The sequence below is a fragment of the Talpa occidentalis genome, unplaced genomic scaffold (genome assembly GCF_014898055.3).
Source record: "Talpa occidentalis isolate TD23 unplaced genomic scaffold, MPIMG_talOcc4v2.1 talOcc4.15, whole genome shotgun sequence".
Classification (NCBI taxonomy): Eukaryota; Metazoa; Chordata; class Mammalia; order Eulipotyphla; family Talpidae; genus Talpa; species Talpa occidentalis.
In genome coordinates, this window is record NW_023601543.1 from 11,333,148 (window position 1) to 11,355,612 (window position 22,465).

Sequence of the window (22,465 nt, forward strand, 5' to 3'; positions counted from 1 at the left end):
TCCATATATCTCTGTGGTTGCTGTTCGGGAGACAGCTTAGACAGAGGCAAGAGTGGGAGAGCCCAGTTAGGAGGTTACTGGAGAGCATAATGTCATGGGGCCTAGACAGTCTGTAGCTGAGGTTGGAGTAGGAACAGAGGTGGCGAGTAAGACGCGTCGCAGAGGTAGAATCAGCTCGCTGTGGGTACACTTTGGGTGTGTATGTATGTGCGTGTAGGAAAGTGAGACGGGGAGGAGTCAAGGGGGGCGGCCCAAATAGTGCAAAGAGGGGTGGCCTCTGCAACGGGCCGCAGGAGGGAAGACCGGGCGTGTGGAGGTGGAGGGCAGATCAGAGACGGAGAAGTAAGTTTGAAGCACAGAGATGGAACCCGAGAGGCCAGGTGGCAGTAAGGAAGAGCCGCCCTCAGCATAGGTCCCGCCCAGGCCCCGCCTCTTCTTCCACCCACCCGCAACCACAGCTCATCCTCCAGGGCGGAGAGAGGTGGCATTTGAGTCCGCCGGTATCCCAGCAGGCAGTGCAGCTTACAGACGCTGACAAAGGACCCGAGTTGCAGTCGCAGCTGCTTTCCAAGGAGCCGATGTGGCCGAGGTGAGAGTCCCCCACCGTCCCGTCACCCACTTCCTCCGACTTCGGGAAACCATGGAAGTTACCGAAAGACCCCGCTCAAAGATCGATGCAAACCCAAACCGCGAGCTCGGCTCGGTGACTGACAGCCGGGCTCGGCGGCGCCGGGAAGCGGAGCGGGTGGGAGGTGGGGAGGAAGCGATCGGGTCCTTTCTGCCCCATCTCTGACTGTCACGGCCACGCTGCCCGCCCGCCGAGCCCGGCCCCGGGGTCTGGCCCGCCCGAGCCTGTCTGGCGCCCCTGCCCGGGCGGCGGCGGCGGCTCGGGCTCCTCCCGGTGCCTGCCCCGCGGAGTTCGGTTGCCTCGGGGATGCGACTCCAGGGACAACTCTTTGGCGGAGGTGGCCGAGGACTGGGGGAGGAGGCTGACAGCCTGTTGGAGGTGACACCGTCCTCGCCCTTCCTTCAGCCTAGCGGCTGCCCCAGCCAGCCCGGTAAAGGGAATGCGTGCGACTGGAGCGAGGCGTCCCGGGATGGTAGAAGGCGATGAAAGTGGGGTGAGAAGGCGCAAGGGGGGGGGCACCTTCTTGGAATAATGGGATGGGGAGTGATAATGGCCTGTATCCTTCCCCCTTCCTGGACCTCCGCGAGGATCCTAATGGTTGCACCAGCTGCTCGCCTGTAAACAGGCTCACATGACCGGGTTCACATGGAGCCGCCTGTATTGGGGACGAGGGCTGTAAATGCTGGGCCCCAATCAGGTGGAGCTCTAAGTCCGAGGACTTTTTCTACTATCTTCCCCAGCCATCCGGCCCTTAATCCTGAAGTGCAGTTTCCCCGCTGGGCCAGGTAATTGTCATCTGTCCTCTCCGGGCTCAGGGAGCATTTCCACCCCAGTACGTAGAATCGAAGAGACCTCACGTCGGGGAGCGAGTGGGCAAATGATAAGTGAAAACAGTCCCGGGTTTTTGACCTTTGAGGAAAATAAGAGAAAGACGCAAACCTGAAAAAAAATCTGTCCTTAGGATCTTGCCCAAAAAGCAGTTCTGTTCTTTGGAATGCATGGCGTCCTTAATGTGAATTACAGACAGAAGGCGAAGTCAACTTTTTCAGGCAGGGCACATCTCGGATGAAATATAGTCTTCCTGATAAATCTTGTCCATGTTTTCTCTAAGTGCTGGAAGTCTCTCTGCCTATAAAATACTATATGTAGGATATTGAATTGGGAGTGGATATCAGCTTTTAGATTGCACATATATTTGGTAGAAAACAGTAGTAAATTTAAAAATGAGTGTCGGGGCCAAATGTACCTTCAGGTGTTTCATGTCCGCATACCCAAACAGCATGAGAAATTAATCTCATTTTTAAAGCATTTCTAGAATTCTCAAAATAAGAGGTTTGCCCAAATACTTAAAATTAGGGATTTTTTTCCAAATCTGTGAGGGTGGTTGTCATAGATTTCCCTTTACATGTAGTATACTCAGAATAAAGTTACCCCTATTGCTTATTTAAAAAAATGCATGTCTTCCCTTTAATTGTTTATGGACATTTTCTTTCCCTGATTTTTTATTTAACTTTTGTTTAATCTTATGAAGTTCTTACATTTCACTTCAATTTCTGAGAGCATAAATCAATTAAGAAACTACTAAAAAAAAAAAGCTTCCCATCCTCTAGTAGGCCAATAGAGTCACTTGCTACTCTTATTTCTGTTTTTAAAAAGGTTAAGAGGAATTTTAGAGCTTGTCTAAAACTTAACACAGGAGCAGATTATCAGTGTTGCTGGTATCTTGTTTTACCACCTTGTAGCATGCTGGAAAATCTTGCTCTACAATAAATAGATCAAGTGATTTACTTTTAAGGCCCTCCATTTCCTCATCTGTAATATGAAAAGTTTTGTTTTAATCTCCAGGGTCTCTTATAACACTCAAGTTCCATAAAATAGTGCAACTTTTTATTGGGAACTGTTGGACAAAATGTTGTTCAAATAAGCCGAGACATGAGCATCAACTAAAAGCACATGCAGTAAGTAACAAGAGGCATCCAGAGTCCTGATAGAAATAGAAATTGCACTCTGCAAAATTCTCATTAAATTATTGGGTAAGTAGCTTGTACCCCTCTCTCCTCCCATCAGGAAACTGAAGACTGTCCCTGCTGAATTCTGTCTCCTGAATTAGAAATAACAGTTTCACCTGACTTTCTTGACCTTGAGGGCATAGTACAAAGTCTGACTCTTTCACTCATACTAGCTTCTTCCTGAATCAAGCGGTCTCTGTGGTCTGTGATGAAGTTAGAAGAAAAAGGAGGTTCTACCAGGGTCTCACCTTGGCAGTTCTTTGGTTACATCACCAGAGCCAGTCTCTTCTCCCCCCCAGCTTTTCCAGGTTTGAAATGTAATTTTCTCAGCACATCCAAAATAATTAGTCTCAGGGACTGATTTTTATGTTAATGTGAATGCCAGTTTACTAATTTACTGTGAGAGGAAGAACTGCCAAGCAGACAGGAGGACTCATGTATAAGCCAGGGGACTCTGCTCTGGACATTATGGGAACACGTAGAAATTGCTCTTGACTCCCCTTTTTCTAGGGTCTCTGTAGAACACTTTTTTCTTAAAACACTGGCAGTTGATGGCAGATTTCTTTTATATAAAAACCATTTCGGCCATATCTTTGTATGACTGTGACCTAGTCATCTGATTGAACTTGGGCCATATAATAAAACATCTCTAAAATCTGTTTCTTCTCCATTCCTACTAACTCTAGGCCTTCATCATCTCTCCGTGTCACAATCATTTTTTAAAAACTATCATTGGCAACCAGTTTCTCAGGCTTATTTACTGAGTTCCCTGCTTAAAATCCTTCAGAGATTTTCCATTGCCTGCAGCCATAGTGCTCAAAGAAGAATGCCTCAGAATCATCTGGAGGGCTTATTAAAACACAGATGGGTGGATCCCTACCCCAGAATTTGATTCAGTAGGTCACGGGTGGGACCCAATAATTTGCATTTCTAACAAGTTCCCAGGTGAAGTTCCCCCTGCTGGTGGGAAACCAGGGTTTGAGAAACACTGACATCCAGAATCAACTCTAACCCCCTAAAGTTGGCTTATAGGATCTTTTCACCATCTGCCTCCTGCTTACCTTTCCAGCCTTATCTTTTGCCACTCCCCCAAACATGCTATTTTTTAGCCACATGCAGTGCCAAAGCTCATTTAAGAGGCCCTTTCACTCCTCTATACCTATTCTTCCTGGAGTTCACCCCCTGGTACTGCAAACTCCTATTTAACGCAGACTGTAACTTTCTACAAGCTCCCAGAGCACTTTATATCAGCTTTTTAACACAGTTCACATTATATCCTAACTGCTAGGGGCATCTGTTTTTTTCCTGCTAAACTGACTTTTTAGAGGGCTGAGAAATAATGTCTTGATTTTGTATTCATATTCCCTAGCACAGTGCCTGGCATATAAGTACTCAATGAATGTTGAATGAATTTGTGACTGTCAAACTGAGTGCTATGCAGAGCAACATATATTTCATATATTGAATTAATAAGGATTTTGCTTTGAGAACTGCATATCTTAAAATAATTAAAGACGTTGGAATAGTAAAACAAGGGTTGGAAAAAACTAAAATATTTTGAAAAAAGAGGCCATTGGAGGGGGCTCCCTTTGTTTTTAATCTTAAAATGTATACTACTCAACTTTCACATCTTGGTTATATAATAACCGATCATTACATATCATTGATAGCAGTCAGTCCCATTAGATATGAATTACACCAAAAAACAGAAGATGTATAGAAACAAAATGCCTAATATTGAGCAATGAGCTACTTAAAAATACAGAGGTGAACATTATAAAATTGCTTGTGAGTTGACTTGAGGAACATACTAACCATTAAAAATCCTAATAGCCCTAGAAATATAAATAGGAAGAGCACCAAGTTTGTGAAATGGGAAGGAAAGAGAGGTTCTTGTACTATGAGAATAAAGTAAAAGTACATATTGCACATAACTATTTAGTATTTATTTGGCCATTGGCAAGGACTGCCAAGTATGGAGGGAACAGATAGTCCCATGCCAGATCAAAAGGGAACTGGAGGTGGAGCTGGGAGCCCTAATCAGAGTAAAACAGCCAGGAACAGGTAGCAAGAAGCAATGCAGATGGGTCTCTAGTCTCTGGGGAAGTCTGTGTCTGTTTTCAATTTTTTTGGAAGATTTATTTATTTTTTTATTTATGCATACAAGAGCTGGGGTGTAGGCCAGAGGTGTGGGGGAGGGGGGAGCGGATTCACCAGAGACAGAATGGGTAGCAGAACAGGCAGATTGCCTGAAATACACTGCTGAGGGGAGCAGCAGGCGAGACAGGAGAGGTCTGCTGCGCCATGTGTGTTAGCTCCCTGGCCGGGATCAGAACTCATGCTGCAGAGGCTGCCGTTAGCTTCATAGTGCTGAGACTTAACCTCTTGCACCACCAGGGAGGCCCTCTTTTCAAATTTTGAGCCACTTTTTTCATTTGACTTTTCTTGCAGCTCCCTCCCCCCCCAAAAAATGGGTGGGGTGGGAAATGACAGTATACTTTTAAAGTGGTTTCTGTGCTCTTTAACAGTCCCCAAGTTTTGAATCTATGGTGGTAAAAGATAATGAAATTTCCCCTCTTTATCTCAGAGTCTTGTCTTTCCTCTGGTCAGCCCAAAGTGAGGAAAACAGAAAATAATCACAATTTGGGGTACTGGTCTCCCTGGACTGCAGGTGGAAAGCATATGGGAGGATCTGTTTATGCTTTTTTTGTTGTTGTGGGAGAGTAGTTTGCAAACTGGTCACAAGGTGGTGTACACACATAAGGTTTTCTTTCAAATTTCCTTTTCCCCCTGTGCCTTTGGTACAGGAAAAAGACAAGGCATTTTCTTGTACACCAGCTTCCAGCTGTACTATCTCCCTATAAGGTTGGGGTATTTTGGTTGGGGTACATTGCTGCCTTGGATTTCTAAACACTGCTGGCCCAGCTGGGCATTGAGGAGCCAGGAAGGATGAGAGGGACATGGGGGAGGGGAGGAGAAGGAAGTGGGGGGGGAGGAGAGGCAGCCAAAGGGCCAGCAGCCAGTTAAGATTTACTGTTCCTCTGATTGGGATCTTTTGCCTGTCTGTTGTGGACAAAGTGTTCAACTGTGGGGACGGGGCAATGTTCCTCGATGGAGGAGACAGTTATCAGCAGACACCTGTAAGTTAACTGGTAAGCACAGCCTCTGCTAAGTGCCTAACACTGAACTTGGGTCTATGAAGGATTAAAAAAAAAAAACAACTCAACACCACACACCTTTAGAAAAAAACATTATCCTGAAGTCTGGGGAGTCATAATCAATCCACACAAAACAAGTGTCAAAATATGCGATCCATACAGTAATGTAATAAAGTCAGTGACATCCATGTAGATCATAGTAGAGGAAGCTGGGGTGGAGGTGGAGTGGGGGTGGGGGTTTCAACTAGGCTTTGAAGAATGAGTCTAGAGAGAAAGAATTAAATAAACCTTAGTTATTAATGCCCTAATGAAGAGCTGCTGACAGGCTCTTCAAACTGAAAGGCTACTCTTTCATAATCAGGAAAAGAAATGTGGGCAGCTTAGCAAGTGAAATTGTTGATTTTTCTATATAAAACTGAGAAGGATATAGATGCCTCAAACCTTGAATTTTTGATCATCCTTTGAAAACTCTTCTGGAAAGCAGGGAAATTTTCTAGAGACGAGGACAGAAAACATCTGGGAGGCAGGGTTTTGAAGTGAGACAGAGGACATGATTCTCTAGGGAAGTGTGAATCTAGAGACCAGATAGGATAAGTGCCTTCACCACCCTGGGCCAGCTTTCCTCATCTGTAAACTGAGAAGGGTTGGGTGCTAACATCCTTCCACTTTGTGCTTGACTTTTGGAAAGTAACCTCGTAAACTGATTTGCAGTAAGGCTTTACCGGCTTAGCATATATAATCTCTTCCCTGAATTATTTATTTATTTATTTATTTATTCATTTATTTATTTTTAAAGATTTATTTATTTATTTATTTATTTATTTATTTATACAAGCACTGGGTACAGTCAGAAGCGCGGGAGGGTGAGAGAATTCACCAGAGCCAGAGCGGGGAGCAGAGCAGGCAGAAGGACCGAAGTACACTGCTGAGGGGAGCAGCGGGTGGCAGGAGAGGTCTGCGCGCCATGTGGGACCCTCCTCCCGTGGCCGGGGAGCAGCCGGGGATCGAACTGGAGCTGCAGAGGCTGCGGGCAGCTTCACAACCCAGCGCTCAACCGCTGCGCCACCGGGGAGGCCCTCTTCCCCGAATTTTTATACTTTGTCATTTTGCAGTATAGACTGGAGCAAAGAGAAAACATTAGTCTCTGGAAAACCATCAATTAAAGGCAGGCATTACACTTCATTATGTTTATTGGCAGAGTCTTTAACCTTGCTCTGGTCACTTGGTGCTAATTCTTCCCTAATTTCTATTGGTTGGAGTTTAGGCAGCAACTTACATCTTAGCCAAGATAAGTGCTAAATGGGAACAGGGATATGAAAAAAATAATAAACTGCTCAAAAAATGTTTAAACACTTCTTTCAGGGTGACCAGGTGGTGATAGCCTATTCAGGATTCATGGGGAAATATTTTCATTCCACGAAATGTACGCAATTCATAAAGAGAATGCTGCAAAATGAAAAGAAAAAGAATTTCTACTAAGCCGTTAGTCAAAGCTAGTAATATTTCTACTGTGAGCTGTGTTGGCCAACTTCTTAAAGTTCGAATCCAGAGCTTGATACTTGTTCTATGTAGTTGTGACTTCACAGCCATATTTAAATACCATTTCATTCCTTTCTAACAAAAGGTTTTGTATTTCCTAGGTTTGCATGTCATGTTAAATAAACCTGTTTTTCTCATCCTCATGAGTTTGTTGCATGTAAAATTATTTTAAGTCATTGAAATCATTCTATTTAACACAGTTTCAGGTTTTCAATGTTATTAAAGGATCTTAAATTGGAAAATGCAATTAACAGATTTTTCACATATTGTTTCTAAATTCCTTCCTGTGCTTCAAAACTGACACCTTTTTCAAGTAAGGCCCTAGTACGGTTGTGTAATTTGACTTTTTTTTTTTTTACTTTTGAATAGGTATTCATAGGGTTCAGAATTCAAGATACAAAAGGGTATCCAAAGAAAACAATTTTCCACCCCTGTCTCCAGTCACTCAGGTTGTCTCATCAGGGCTAGGCCTGCCTATCCTTCCAAAGATATTTTACCCACATCCAAGAAAATAGGTTTACATAACAGCATGGTAGCATGCTACCATGGTAGGTAGCATGGTAGGTTTACATGGTAGCATGCTTTTCACTCTTCATCCATCACACCATGCACTTGAAGCTCAGCTCATATCTACACCGCACGAGGAGCTTCCTCTTTCTTCTTGATAGATATCTGGTACCCCAGTGAATGGCTATATCATACTTCATTTAATGAATCCCCTATTAATGGACAGCCTGGCTGTTTTCCAATCATTTGCTATTGACAGCACCCACCAGCTCTTATCAGTGCCAAGCCCTAGTCCATGTGCTTCACAGAAATTATTTTATTTAATCCTCAGTGTGGCAAAGGAAACCTTTCTCTTACATGATTTGACACAAGGGGAATAGTTATGCCAAATGAATTCCTAGACGTAGAATCTTCAGAGCAGAGGGTCTGTGTGTTTAATTTGGGCAGATCTAGTGGACATGCCAATTCATGTCCCTACCAGCAATGTAAGAACATGAATGATTGTGTGCCCAACATGTGCTTGTAGACTTTTTGGATTTGGCTAATTTTACAGGTCAAAAAAATGTATTTCAGTATAGCTTTAGTTTGTATATCTCTTGTGAGTAGGATTATACAACCTTTTGTAAGGTTAAGAACAATTCATATGTCCTTTTCTATAAACGATTATAGCATTTACTCATTTTTATATTGAGTTATATTTTTCCTAATGGTTTGTAGAGTCCTCTGTAATATAGTAGGGAAATTGGACATGGCCTTTGATAGGAATTGAAAATGGTCTTTTAGCTTATAAAGTTGTGCTTTTTGCCATGCAGAGCTGAAGTCTTTATATAGTTGAATTTATCAATATTTTGGGGGAGCTGATTGTTAGAAGTCCTAAAATTATAAAAAAAAAAATTTTCCCATGGTTTCTAGTGCTTTTATGGTTTCATTTTTTTTTACACTTGCTTTTTTTTTTCCTAAAGATTCATTTTATTTTTATGCATGCAAGAGCTGGGGTACAGGCCGGAGGTGAGGGTGGTGGTGAGAGGATTTACCAGAGACAGAATGGGGAACAGAACAGACAGATTGACTGAAATACACTGCTGAGAGGAGCAGCAGGTGAGTCCGGAGAGGTCTGCTGCACCATGTGGGTTGCTCCCTGGCCGGGGATTGAACTCAGTGCTGCAGTGGCTGCAGTTGGCTTCATAGGTTGCGTCTTAACCCCTTCTGCCACTAGGGAGGCCCACATTTGAAGTTTTGAACCATTTGGAATTTACCCTTTTATATGGAGTAAAGGATAAATTTGGCTGTTTTTTCCCCTAGATGGATACTCAGTTTTACTAATATTTATTGACTGATCTATCTTCCATTAATCAGGGATGCCATCTTTTGTCAGAAGCTAAATTCTCATCCTCACAGAGTTTTAGAATGAGATGGTGAATATTGTTTAGTAATGTCAAAGTTTGGATATCTGCTTCCTAATAACCAAGTTTCCTAAGAAAGTAAAGCTTAAAATAAAATAAAAATAAAAAAGGAAAGTAAGCATAAAGCTTATTTTCTATTGAAAAAAATAACATACCAAACTTCTGAGAGCACATTGTCCAAACAGAAATGTGGCTGGCTCTTAGCAAAAGAAATAAATTTAGAGCAAATAAAAACTCAGAGTTACAATTATTTGATCCGATGTTTTTCAGGATAATCTTAGTTTTATTTTATTGAAAAGGACAGCTTGGTATAGAAGAAAGAATTCTGATTTAGGTGGCAGGAGGCCAATTGACATTTTTTGTTCTCTTCCTAATGTAATAACAGTGACAACAACAACAAATGCTTAGAACATTGCTGGCCTACAGTGAATGCTAAGAACTTTTCTTATATTAATGCATTCCATATATAATTAATGGAAAGTTTGTAAACTGTTACAAATTACACAAATGTTGAAAAGTATTTTTAATAGACCCTTTGAACTCAGTGAAAGAAGCAAACAAACCCTACACTAGGAGCTACATGCTTGCTGCAAATAGAAAGTATGTGGTTACGTGGTTGGGACGAAGGACAGGCTGCTCCACTGGTGCCAGTGGCATGCTGATTATTTTGAACTGAAAAAAAAAAATTGAGAGACAAGATCCAAGAATGATGTTTAGCTTAATTATCTACCTCCCTAAAAATAGGAAATAAATGTTCTCTGTAGAAGTCCTGGAGGTGAGAGACAGACTTATCACCCCTGACTAGCATTTACAAGGTCTGTTTTCGATGCATATGTAAATAATCTGCCAAATTCCCTTTTTTAACATCTCAGTTTCTTTTGATATGTTTTTTTCCCCCCAGAATTATAGTCCCTTTAAAAAACTATATAATCTTACTGGAGAAAGGAAATAATTGATTCATAGTCTGTGGGCCTCTGTGCACATAATTAAAATTTGTCTTCTCTCTTGCTAATCTCTCATGTTAGCTTATTATTATGCCAGCCAAAAAAACCAAAGAGGGCAAGAGAGAATTTCCCCCAAGTTTCCTCTTCAGATACAAAGTAGAATGATGATCAGGGATAGCCTGTGGATTGCTAGCTCTCCAGCCTTCACCTTACTTCATGTTTTTGAGCCTTTGCTTATGCTGTTACCTAGTTCTGAATCATCCCCCTGCTCTCTCCCCCCCTCCACCTCCCGGGCAAACACAGAAGTATTCCCACTTCTTTTCTTTAAGGACCATCTCAAATGTCATCTCCTGGCTTCTCTTTCAGGTAAAATTATTCATGTAGTCTTCTAATTCCATAGAACTCTATATATAGCAGCATGCATTACAATAGAGGTAGCTTAAATATTTGTCCCATAAATGCACTTGAATTTGTTGAGGGCAGGGCCCGTGCATTATTCATCTTTGTAGTTTGTGTAGCTCCTGACGTAATTCCTGGCCTATAATAGGCATTCAGCTGAAAGAAAATAATAAAGGTTTGCATACATGACTGTACAGTATCCTATTTGATAAAAGTTGGAAAGTACTCAATCAGAAGTAAAGCACGTAAGTCCTAGAGCTGGTAAAACCAAGCAATTTAATCAAATATTACATACATTTCTCTGTGAATGTATGAGAACCTGAATGCAAAGCATTACAACGGTTTATGGCCTATTTTAAAGGTGTGATCTACAGGGGTGAAAATCAGTCATTTTCTCTGATGGTATGGTTTAGCTTTTGCATTTTATTTTTAAAAGCCACACTTAGGGTGCTAGCTAAATAAGAGTGGTGTTGATTAAAATTAGATTGGGAAATAAACACAGAAATATCACACTTATCAGACAGTCAGACTTCTGCCAGCTACAACTATCTGGACCATATTCAAGAACCCCAGAAGGAATCCAGAAAGGTCTCTCAAGTTGGAAGAAAAGAGTTGTCATGAAGCTTGTGTACTTGAAGCAGGAGGGGAGGCAGTGTGCCACTCAGATGCCAAAGCCTACTCACTGCCTTTGAATTTTCATAGAAAACGCCAAGGACCGCTTAGTCAGTTTGGATATTCAACTGCTTTGCAAGAATTTTTTACTTGTCTTGAGCTTCAGTAGAAAAAAAGATTAAAAGGACTCTCCCTTCCATGTTGCCAGAAGGCACTAACTCTTGTAAAGCACTGTTGAAAGAGTGTAAAAGGCATTCTCTTGTTTTTCTCTCATAAATCATGGCAACTTACTTTGTTTTCCACTTTTTAGTCTTAAAGAATTCTGATTGGCTCACATAAAATCAATTGTGAAATAGTTAATTCTACTTTAGAAAATGAAGTTTCAAAAGAGTGGTTTTACCTCTTGAAAGGGGATGATTGATTTGATATGGAAAAAACCTTCTTTATTCCCTTATTCAAGTATTTATGTAACTTATCATGAGGTGGAGTCTTGAATGTGAAAGGAGCATGTGTAAATTTCTTTGCATCATTTGGTAAAAGCTATGTAAGTAAACCTGAAGAAAAAAAAATGAAAAGGCATGTTGAAATGCTTTGGGGGGCACATGCTTTTGTGAAGAGATGAGAGCTTATCAAAACAGGTATCAGTTTTCTTTCTCTCTTCTTTTCTTTCTAGATTGCCAAAATGCTTTGGAGCTTTTAACTGACTTTAAGAAAAGTCCAAAGTAGACTTGAGACTGTAAAAACAGAAGCCACAGCAAGGGGGATTCAGTGCCAATGCATCAACAAAAAAGACAGCCAGAGTTAGTGGAAGGAAATCTTCCTGTTTTTGTATTTCCCACGGAGCTCATATTTTATGCCGATGACCAGTCAACGCATAAGCAAGTGTTGACTCTGTATAATCCCTATGAGTTTGCCTTAAAGTTCAAAGGTGAGTCTCCTAGGTCTTTGTATGGATTTTAACTAGTCCCTACTAATTATTTTACTTGTAGAAATGAATTTTTGTAAAAAGACACTAATGGTCATTGTGACTTTTTCTTTCAGTTTTGTGTACTACTCCAAATAAGTATGTTGTCGTTGATGCTGCAGGTGCAGTAAAGCCTCAGTGTTGTGTGGATATGTAAGTCAAAACCACTTCCTGGTAACATGTTTTAAGTGTGTTAATATTTTTGTGTTTAACTTAAGCCAGATCTTTTCTTGAAGCTGTTCCCACATAGCCTTTTATTATAGTTTTTCCTCAAAGTTTGTCAAAGTTCTTTCTACGACATTTCTGAGAGATTCTAAACAGGTCCACCAGATACTTAGTATTATTTCATTACACTGGAACTGACATGTGTTAACTATTTCCATGAACATTTCCTCATTGTTGTGCTTTTTGTCATAGCAGGGATATTTGTGAAGGTAAAGTTCTAACTTACTCCTTTACATTTCTCTAGCTACCATAGGGAATTTAGCTTTCTTTGGAACATCCTGCTATTGTAGTGACATTTGTGAACAGTGGTAATATGAGTTTATCAGAAATGATTCAGTTACTAAGTCTGGAAGTTAATCTATACAAACAGGAAGCAAGTGTGTAACTACTCATCTGTAAAAGGTTATCTGAGCTCTTCCAGATAATTTCGTCTTAGAGTGTCAGATAAATTATTGTTTGTTCAAGCTGTTCATATTTAATTTTCACTTTAGAACTAGTGGTGATCAGATGGATCTATTGGCCAGCCCTTAACTTAAGCTACAAAGTAAACTGTATTTGTTTCAATCTTCTGGGACAATGAGAACCACAAGTCTTTTATTTTGATACTATCCATCATCTCAAAGCCATAAAATGATCTATCTTTGAGGATGTGTTTTAGCACATTTCTTTTGATTTTGATTTTTCATTTAGTAAACAATAACCCAGGACTAGTCCAAAGACATGTAGCCTCTTGCCAAACAAATGTGTTACGTTTGACCTAATTGTTCTTGTGTTTTCTACTAAGAACAGTGTAAAATGGAATTGCAGATAACAAAAAAGACAGTGCTTTGCACTTTTCAGAGAAAGACAAAAGTGTATTGTTAGTCTGCCATTGCGTTGGTCAGAATGGATTATTTATTCAGTTGCTTATTTTTACACGTGTATGGACTTCAATTTTAAGTCTTGAGTGAAGTTTGTTACTTGAGCAATAAAGAAGTGGCAACAGAAATTTATGAGACTTTCGTGGGGAAGAAACAATTTCATATATCCTAGTTAGTAAATCTTGCTGTAGGAAAAAAAGTCATTGCTAAAACCTGTTTTCTTTACCCACCATTCTTTTGTTGTATAATACATTTATTCTGTTTTAGAGTATGTGTTTTCAACAAGTATTTTGGGATTACTCATTCCTTCTGGGGATATACTGTAAGCTTTGTTTTTGTTTTGTTAGCAGTATTAGCAAACATCTGTATTTGAGTATCTGCTTACAGTCAGCTAATATTGTTTTCCTGTATGAAGTCTCTTGATGAATTCTGTTTGCCAGATCCCCCTCAACCTCAACAGCATGTTTCTTGATGTTTCAGCGTGATTCGGCACAGAGATGTACGAGCCTGTCACTATGGTGTGATAGACAAATTCCGTCTCCAAGTTTCCGAGCAAAGCCAGCGGAAGGCTTTGGGAAGGAAAGAAGTTGTGGCTACCCTTCACCCATCTGCGAAAGAACAGCAAAAGGAAGAAGAGGAGAAAAGAATAAAGGAACATTTAACTGAAAGTGTATTCTTTGAGCAGTCTTTTCAACCAGGTAGTTATGGCTTGTTTTCTAAGTCCCTTTGAGGTTTCTGACTTTTTAAAAATTCTCAGGGTGCTAAGAGCAATTACCATAAAAACATCTGCCATTTTAAACCTAATCAACCACTTCCAAAAGGGTCAGGTACCCAAATTTGGTAAGAGGCCTAGAGCTGGGCTTTGAGAACATCTCTCACTATAGACGAGGCTGTGAGGAGAGGGCAGATGTTGCCATAACCTTTGAAATCTCTAAAACCTGAGGATGTAGGCACCACACTTTCTAATGCTAGCACAATTTGGCAATTATATACTTTTGTTTCTGTGACTTTCCTATATCCTTTCTCATTTAATTAGTTTGAAGAAGGAGAGAGATTGTGTTTGGCAATAGGCCAAGCTTGGTGCACTGTTCATATTATTTTGAAAAAAAAAACTCATTAAAGTTGAAGTTAATTAAACTAAGTAGATTATAATATCCCCTGTGGGCTATTAATTGAATCCCTCTCCATTCCTCATTTCCTTCCAGCTTAGATATTCAGAAGTGTTATGATATATTCTTTCAACATTGACACTATCCTCATATTCAACTCTTTGGATGTCATTCCCCTCCCTCTTAACTCCTCATTATCTCCCTCCAGCCCTATTATAAGAGGAAGAAGATAAAATTTTCCATAGGAAAACATGGAAACTTTTTGATAGTGATATATGAATGTGATAGCAGCTGTCCTTGAAATGACAACATTATATGAGTGATTAAAATAAATCTTCTTGTCCTGACATTAATTCATAGATCGCTATCAGTTTGTTCATCTTAGAATGTTTATTTTGATAAGACAGGGAGTCATGCCTCTTTGATTTACTGAGTGTCTTCTCCCACCATATAGAGGGAGTGTCCAGATTTTCTGCTGATACCAAGACTAGGGGGTTAGGTGGTAGCTAGTAGACGGTTTCTTGTCAGCAGTGACAGAGCCAGCTTTTCATCTTTTGAAGCTGAAAGAGAACTTCTGTCAAGTGTCACACTGATGTCTAATCAATATTGTGAAGTTGACTTGTAAATATTTATGAAATGCAAGAGTCCCCTTTTATAATGCCTCCTCTAAAATGGGAAAGGCCATCAGTATTTTTTTTATGTTAATTCATAATTTAAAGTGAAGTGGTCATTGGAAGTTCGTCTTTGTCTTTCATAGCCAAGAATAATAAGGATTAAAGGTTTTAGTTATAGCTGTATTTATATCTATCCATCTATCTCCTTTTATTTTTAAATTATGTGAAAATCAAGATTAAATAATTACAATGTGTATTGAGCATTTTACTCTTATTTTTATAATGAACCTTTGGTATCTGGTGTATATTAGAGGATTCTTCTAATTGTGAGATGGGAGTGGGTAGATGAGTGAAGATAGCACAATATGGTAGTTTCTGTTGTGAAAAAAACAAAAACCTCTGAGGTGTCCATGGCAGGCAGCCCTGTGAAGAAGGCAGGCACCTCACTTGTCTTGCTTTTCCACTGTGCCCTGGCAACTGCCAGCATCAGCAGAGGAGTCACACAGGACGTGTGTGGGGCAGGGGGTCGCTGCACTAGGAAGACTAGACTTTTTGTCTAGTGGGGTATGTTGGATTGGTTTTTCTTGCCTAACAAGGTTTCCTGGGCTGTTGGCACTGTCTAGAACAAGGTCAATACCACACTAGAGAGCCCAATACCCAGGGCTGCCAGCATGGCCCCCGTGTGTGTAGCTATCCCAGTGTTTTGTTTTTTTTTTTTTTTTAAAGATTTATTTATTTATGTATACAAGCACTGGGTACAGTCAGAAGCACAGGAGGGTGAGAGAATTCACCAGAGCCAGAGCGGGGAACAGAACAGGCAGACCGACGAAATATACTGCTGAGGGGAGCAGCGGGCTAGACAGGAGAGGTCTGCGCGCCATGTGAGACCCTCGAACCGGTGCTGCAAAGGCTGCCGGCAGCTTCGCAGCACAGCGCTCAACCGCTGCGCCACCAGGGGAGGCCCTATCCCAGTGTTTTGAGTAAAGCAGGAAATCGAGTCAAGGTTTCTTCTTGAATAGAATGTCATGGTGACTGATTTAGTCTAGGTTGACAAAGTGTCATTTTTAAGTTCTCCTGTTTATTAATAGTAAATTAAGTGTGCTTTCCAATGTGTAGAATTCTAAGGGTTATCATTAAGTTTCTCTGAATGAAAATGTTAAATCGAGATTTTTTTCTGGGAGGTTTTGAAATGTCACTGTTTATGCACATCTTTAGAAAATGTTTATTAGACATAGTAGAAGTGTGACATGTTGGGAGGCTCTGTGAGCGAGATGGAAAATGGGTGAAGAGTAGACATACATATGTGTATGTGTGTATGTATACATGTATATATATATATATAGCCACAACAAATTCAAAAGAGAAAAAAAGTACCTATAATCCCACGTTCTGTTTCTATAAGTTAATTTCCAGACCTTGTTTTGTGTGCATAAATATAACCATATGTGTGTGTGTGTGTGTGTGTGCTTTTTTCTCTTTTTTTCCCCACCTAACAGAATTTAAAGGGAACCAGCAAAGCACACTTCCACAAAATACCAAAGCCCAGGTTATTAAAAAGATGTTTTAAAAAGGTGCAGCTGAATCTTAATGGGTTTATCTTAATTACATAACTAATGAACTGCTATGTCTATGCAGTGTTTGAATCAATGCCCTCTGGCTTAAGAAAATTACATTCTTTATTATTGTTTATAATAAAAAATTGAAAATGACCTAAAAGTCCATCAATTGGGGATTGATGAAATTATGAATATTCATCAGATGGATGTCAGGCAGGCATTTACAAGGATCTGATACAATGGTAGATAGTTACATATTGACTTAGAAAGAGGTTCAAATATATATTTTAAATGAGAGGAAAAAAGCTGTAGAGTAGCATGTATAATATGATCTCATTTATGTAAAAAATTTTATTTGTTGAGATGGGCATTTATATAATTTGAAAGGATCTGTACCAAGCTGTTATCTCTAAGAAGATGGAATTATATAGGCATCTTTGTTTTCTATATCTCTATAAAATTTTTACAACAATCCTGTAATATGAAAAAAAAAGCTATTTCCATTTTGAAAATTTTCAAGCATTTATGCAAATGTTTTTAGAATACTTAAATACTAAAAATTCCTTAAAATTATTTTATTGTGGGTTTGCAGTGATCAGTGTAGTTATGTTTTACTTGAAACCTTATTTTTGCAACAAATATAAACATAAAAAGATTTCAATGGTTAACTAAAGTGAGACTTATTTTAAGGTATTTATGCTCTTGTTCCATCTCAAGCAATAATTATAAAGTTTGAATTTGTTTTCACCTATCTGGCTTTGGGAGACTCAATTAAACTTCACACAACAGCTAAGGTATTAATAATTTAGAAAAGCTGCATTTAATAATAAAATGAACAGTGTTATTTCATTAATAAAACACAAAGATTGTGTTGCTGTTGGCTATTCCTTTTAATGAAAGGAAGGGTAGTGGGGAAATCATATATCAGAAAATGCTGTTACTGGGCTTCTTAAAAGTATGGGTATGGATATTGTACAAATACAGCCAGAACTGCAGAACTGTAGACCAGCAGGCCTGACAGCAGATGTTGTTTAAATTTTATTTTACTGTGGTAAGAACACTTAAGATGATCTTTACCCTCTTCATAAAATTTCCAGTGTACAATACAGTGGTGTTGACTGTAGATAGTTGTACAGCAGATTTCTAGAACTTACTCATCTTGCATTGGTGAGAATTTACGCAAATCATTGATGAGCGGTCCCTGGCAACCATCACCCTTTCCAGTTCTATGAGTTTGACTATTTCAAACACCTCATATAAGTGGTATCAGACATTCTCCTGGGATTGGTTTACTGCATTGAGTATAATATTTCCCAGATATTGTTTCTTCTGCTCCTTTGCTATAAATTGGAGTAGGGCAGAGGGCAGGTTTTCATAGGCAGCTTTATAACACTCAAACAGTGCCTTTTGGATGGCTTAACATTTTCAAAAATGGTAGCAGCGTTCTGTTGTTATTCAGAACCAAACTGTCAGAAGACCTACCTGAGACACTTCCAGAAGGTACGGAGCTCCAGTACCATTCACTGGGGTGCAGGAATAAAAGAGCATTTCTGTCTACATTAACCCATTCTTTAGAAAACCTGTTGCATGTTTTATGTTAAGTGTACTAGTGTAGTGCTAGCACATACAATCTATCAACATGCACACAGATGATACATGTTCGAGCACTTTCTACTGGTTCTGGGGCAGGGGCAGGGGGCAGGCTACTACTGTTCTTTTCAGTAGGAACTGGACACCTCACAAAGCCTTTTCAATATTCTATCCTGTAACCACTCAGAGAGTGAAGTTATGGGCTTCTGGATAAGTCCAGTAGGTAAGTCTCCATGGACTGGAAATGATGGGGAAAGACAGAAGTCACACAAAACCAGAATCCCAGTCAATGCTCAATAGTATCTGTGAATGACTTTTTGTCTCAAATTGTTTTTAGAAGCCAACTCAGAGACTTGTCTTTTTACAGAAAACAGAGCTGTCTCCTCAGGACCCAGTTTACTAACGGTCTTCCTGGGAGTGGTATGCATTGCAGCGCTGATGCTTCCTACACTGGGGGACGTGGAATCGCTGGTGCCTCTCTACCTCCACTTAAGTGTGAATCAGAAATTAGTGGCTGCTTATATCCTAGGTAAGCCTTTTCAAGATGCATTTGGGGCATATGTGTAAGTAATTTTTATGCCTTGGAGGTGGTAGTGGCGGTCTTATGTGTGTATAGGGGGAGTAGTTTGATTTTTTTTTTATTTTTTAGAAAAACATAAGCTTGTTTCAAAGGCATGTTTGAGGTAAGGTGCATTTTAAGATCTCGTTTTTGGATCAGACTTAGTTCTTTTCAACTTATTTATCTATTACCTAATACTGCATTTATCCTGTTGTATTCCTTTTGCTGACCTGCCATGGTATCTATGGCAAAACACATAAGACCATGGCCCAGCATTTCTACCTGGAGGCGCTGTGCCTAGAGAAACACTTAGATGAAGTGCTTGCCATGAGAAGGTTGAACAAGGCCGCCTTGTTTCATATTGTGAACTGTTCTTTTTAAACCAGGTCCCTCGTTTCCTGTTCAGTCATTCTTGCAGTCATCCTGCTTGCAACCTTAGAGGCAATTAGTTCAGCAGAACAAACTTTTATTCAGTACCTACCATGTGTCAAGGGTTAGAGTTCTGGCCACAACAGACTTTCCTCATAGCCTCCTTTTACCTCTTCCGAGACACCAACTCTTGTCAGTATTCTCTCTGGTTCTCGGCTTGCTCTTTTTTTAAATTTCAAAATTGGGGCCTCCCTGGTGCCACAAGGGGTTAAGCACTGCACTATGAAGCAATCCACAGCCTCTGTAGCATGATCGATCCCTGGCCAGCCAGGGAGCAACCCACATGGCGCAGCAGACCTCTCCTGACTCGCCCGCTGCTCCCCTCAGCAGTGTACTTTGGTCAATCTGCCTGTTCTGTTCCCCACTCTGTCTCTGGTGAATCCTCTCACCCCCCGCATGTCTGGCCTGTACCCCAGCTCTTGTATGCATAAATAAATAAAACTTTAAATTTTTTTTTCAAAATTGTCTAAATTGTTTCCCTCTCTTCTGTGTTCCTTCTCTTCCTATTCCTTCTCTCATTCTTTTCCCCTTAAAACCATCCAGCACGTGGTTGTCAGATCGATTTCTATTCTGTTTTGGTTTGACCATCACCACTTCCTATTCACAAACCGTCCACGGCTCTCTGTAGCCCATAGATTGAAGTTTAAGTCTGTAGTTTGGTGTTTGAGACCCTCCACACTCTGAGACCTCTCTGAACTAATGTTGTCTAGCTGCTTTCCTACATAAAGTCTTCATTAGAGCTGCTTATATTATTTATTGATCCCCAAAAAGCTCATTTGGAGCCCCTGTTCTCCTTTCATGTCCATGCCCTTATCATCCTCTCTCTCGCCTGAGATGCCTGCCCATGTCATTGTTCAGTGTTCTTCTCATGCTCTTTTGGGCTTATTCTTTACCTTTTGGGACATCTTTTCTGACTGCCCTAGTCCTCCATGATTATCTCCTTCTCTGGACTGGATCACTCACTTTTTTTTCTAACCACTCATTTAGGGCCGAGCCTAGTCTTAGATTATTACATTTCTGTGGTTTTATGCATGGAATCTCTACACAAGAGACAAGACAAGCAGGAATACTGTGTTTCTGCCTCTCTGTGGCCCTAGGGCCCAAACAGGCTTGCCATGTTTTTCTTGATGAAGTTGGCTGGCTTTACTGACACTTTCAAATGGCATGTCTGCTATTATTATAGCTGATGTGACTGGTTCAAGTGGGAGGTATATTTGATGAGTGAAAAATTAGCTGTGGCCAGACATGAGTGATTTAATTAAATCTACCCTGTGACTGTCCATTGCTGTAAATTGGATTTCTTCTGTATAATATCAACTAAATTCAAATTGACTTTGAATTCTTTGTAGAGTGTCTGCCTATGTGCTGTATTTATTCGCTCATTAAGGGCTATACAATTGCCTATTGAGTGGAAGATTTTGGAAAACATATGTTTTTGACCATTTTCTAATTTTTTCCTTTTAGGTCTTATCACAATGGCTATTCTTAGAACATGAGTAAGGAGTTCAGTTGACTTCTGAAGTACATTTATCTTGAAAATATGAATGTGGACTGCCTTTTATCTCGATTTCACTCCATTAACATGCTACAAACTATTGAATGACTAATAATAATTGCAAATGCATAATATATATTTTAAATTACTCTATAATTTTATTCAAAGGACTCCAGCATATTATGTTACAGACAGCAAGGATTCTGCTGAATGACACCTACAAAATTATTTGAAGAAATTCGTTTTGTATCTAAACCTCTCATGAAAAAGACTTTAATTAAAACACTTGTTATTTTCTCATTGTTTTTCCTAATTCACTTTTATTGTTAAGGTCATGTGTCCTTCCAAGCTAAAGGCCTAAAAGAGCAAACTGATCAGGCTAAAAATAAAATTAAAATTTAGTTCCTAGCTACCATCAATGTTACTATGTAAGTCATACCTTGTCCTGTATAATTATAAACAACTTCCATGGTGTTTCTAAAATAAGAGTTTTGCAGTTAATGTGTGGAGGGTATAAAGAGAGCATAAAATACTGAGCAATCATGTGTATCCTAGTGTTTCCTAGAAGACAGGACACATTTAATTCATCTGGTGAACTACAAAATAGATTGTGGTCTAGACACCAAGGATATGGTTTTTTTTTTTTTATTAAGCTAATAAAAGTAGGTTGATCTCTTGATTGGTCTAAGAATTCTAAAGGAAGGGAGACATAGGTTCACCCTGACTTTACCTCTAGACAATATTTTATGTTAATAAGGGAAAATCACTTTATCCCTTCTCCCCAGACCCTTGCCTGACTGTAAGCAACCAGCCCAGATTGGGGCTACTAGATGCTGGGTGGTTTATGTGGAGATGACTGTTCACTGTTATACTCGAAGCCAAGTGTAGAAAATCAGTGATTTCTGTGTCTATTTTATATCAGACACTGAGACATTTTTTAAGTGTGTATTTATTATTAAAACAACTGAACCAAAAATGTCCCCAAAGCACAACTATTTACATTTATCTATAGCCTCTTCTAATCTCTAACATATATTGTCGTTATAACTGATCTTTTGATTTAGGATTTTTATCTGAGAGCACAATGTATTAAGAGTCTCTTGAAAATCATCTTTCAGATCTTTTTACAGAAAGAATTTAATGCACTGCTACCATTGTATTCTCAAAGAATATACGTCAACATAAAATGTATGCCTGAGGTTGTTTTCTGCAGGAAACGGTACTCTGCTTCTCAACTAAAAGCTTTTATGTAAACCCTTTCCTAGAAAATCCTCATTGTTTAACCATTTGGGAGCATAAATCATCAAGCAGATTTGTCTGTACATTGTGTAATGACTGAAAAGCACATACATGTAATCTGTTTTGAACTTTGTAAAAACAACTTCTATTTGGAGACTATCCTTGTTTATCCATCTCAAAGTCTTGTGTGTATGTGTGTGTGTGTGCACATGTAAGTGCATGCACGTGTGTGTGTGAGAACACATTGTAAAGAACAGATAAAACAAAAAAAATAAAATATAATGGAGAGCTGAGTTTCACATTGATTTACACATTTTATTTGGGTTACCTCTGAGGCACTCAAAGTTTTAGTCTATTTCCTAAAGCTCCTATTTCTAAGTCTCTTATTCCTGTTAAATGGGGAAAATAAGGGAATTATGTGAGCTAAAAGGTCTTGAATTTAATTGACCAAGGGAATTAATTTTTTTTTTAATTTTTGCATAGGTAACAGTCACATGCTTCAAAAGTCAAAAACTATAATAAGGTATACAGTGAAAAATCACTCTTGAGCATCCCTGTCCATCCTATTCCCTATCTGCTCAGCCTCATACAAGTGACCACTTGTATTAGTTTAAATATGCTTCCAC

At 39.6% G+C, this 22,465-nt stretch overlaps 1 protein-coding gene across 1 annotated transcript; it reads left to right on the top strand.

Moving 5' to 3' along the window:
* The first annotated feature begins 316 nt into the window (after positions 1-316).
* MOSPD1 (motile sperm domain containing 1) lies at positions 317-22,127 on the top strand. The gene is made up of 6 exons (XM_037511900.2): positions 317-589; positions 11,873-12,127; positions 12,241-12,316; positions 13,729-13,946; positions 18,485-18,646; positions 20,570-22,127. The coding sequence occupies exons 2-6, from the start codon at positions 11,974-11,976 to the stop codon at positions 20,599-20,601; spliced, it is 642 nt and encodes a 213-aa protein (XP_037367797.1). The 5' UTR covers positions 317-589; positions 11,873-11,973; the 3' UTR covers positions 20,602-22,127.
* Positions 22,128-22,465: the final 338 nt, after the last annotated feature.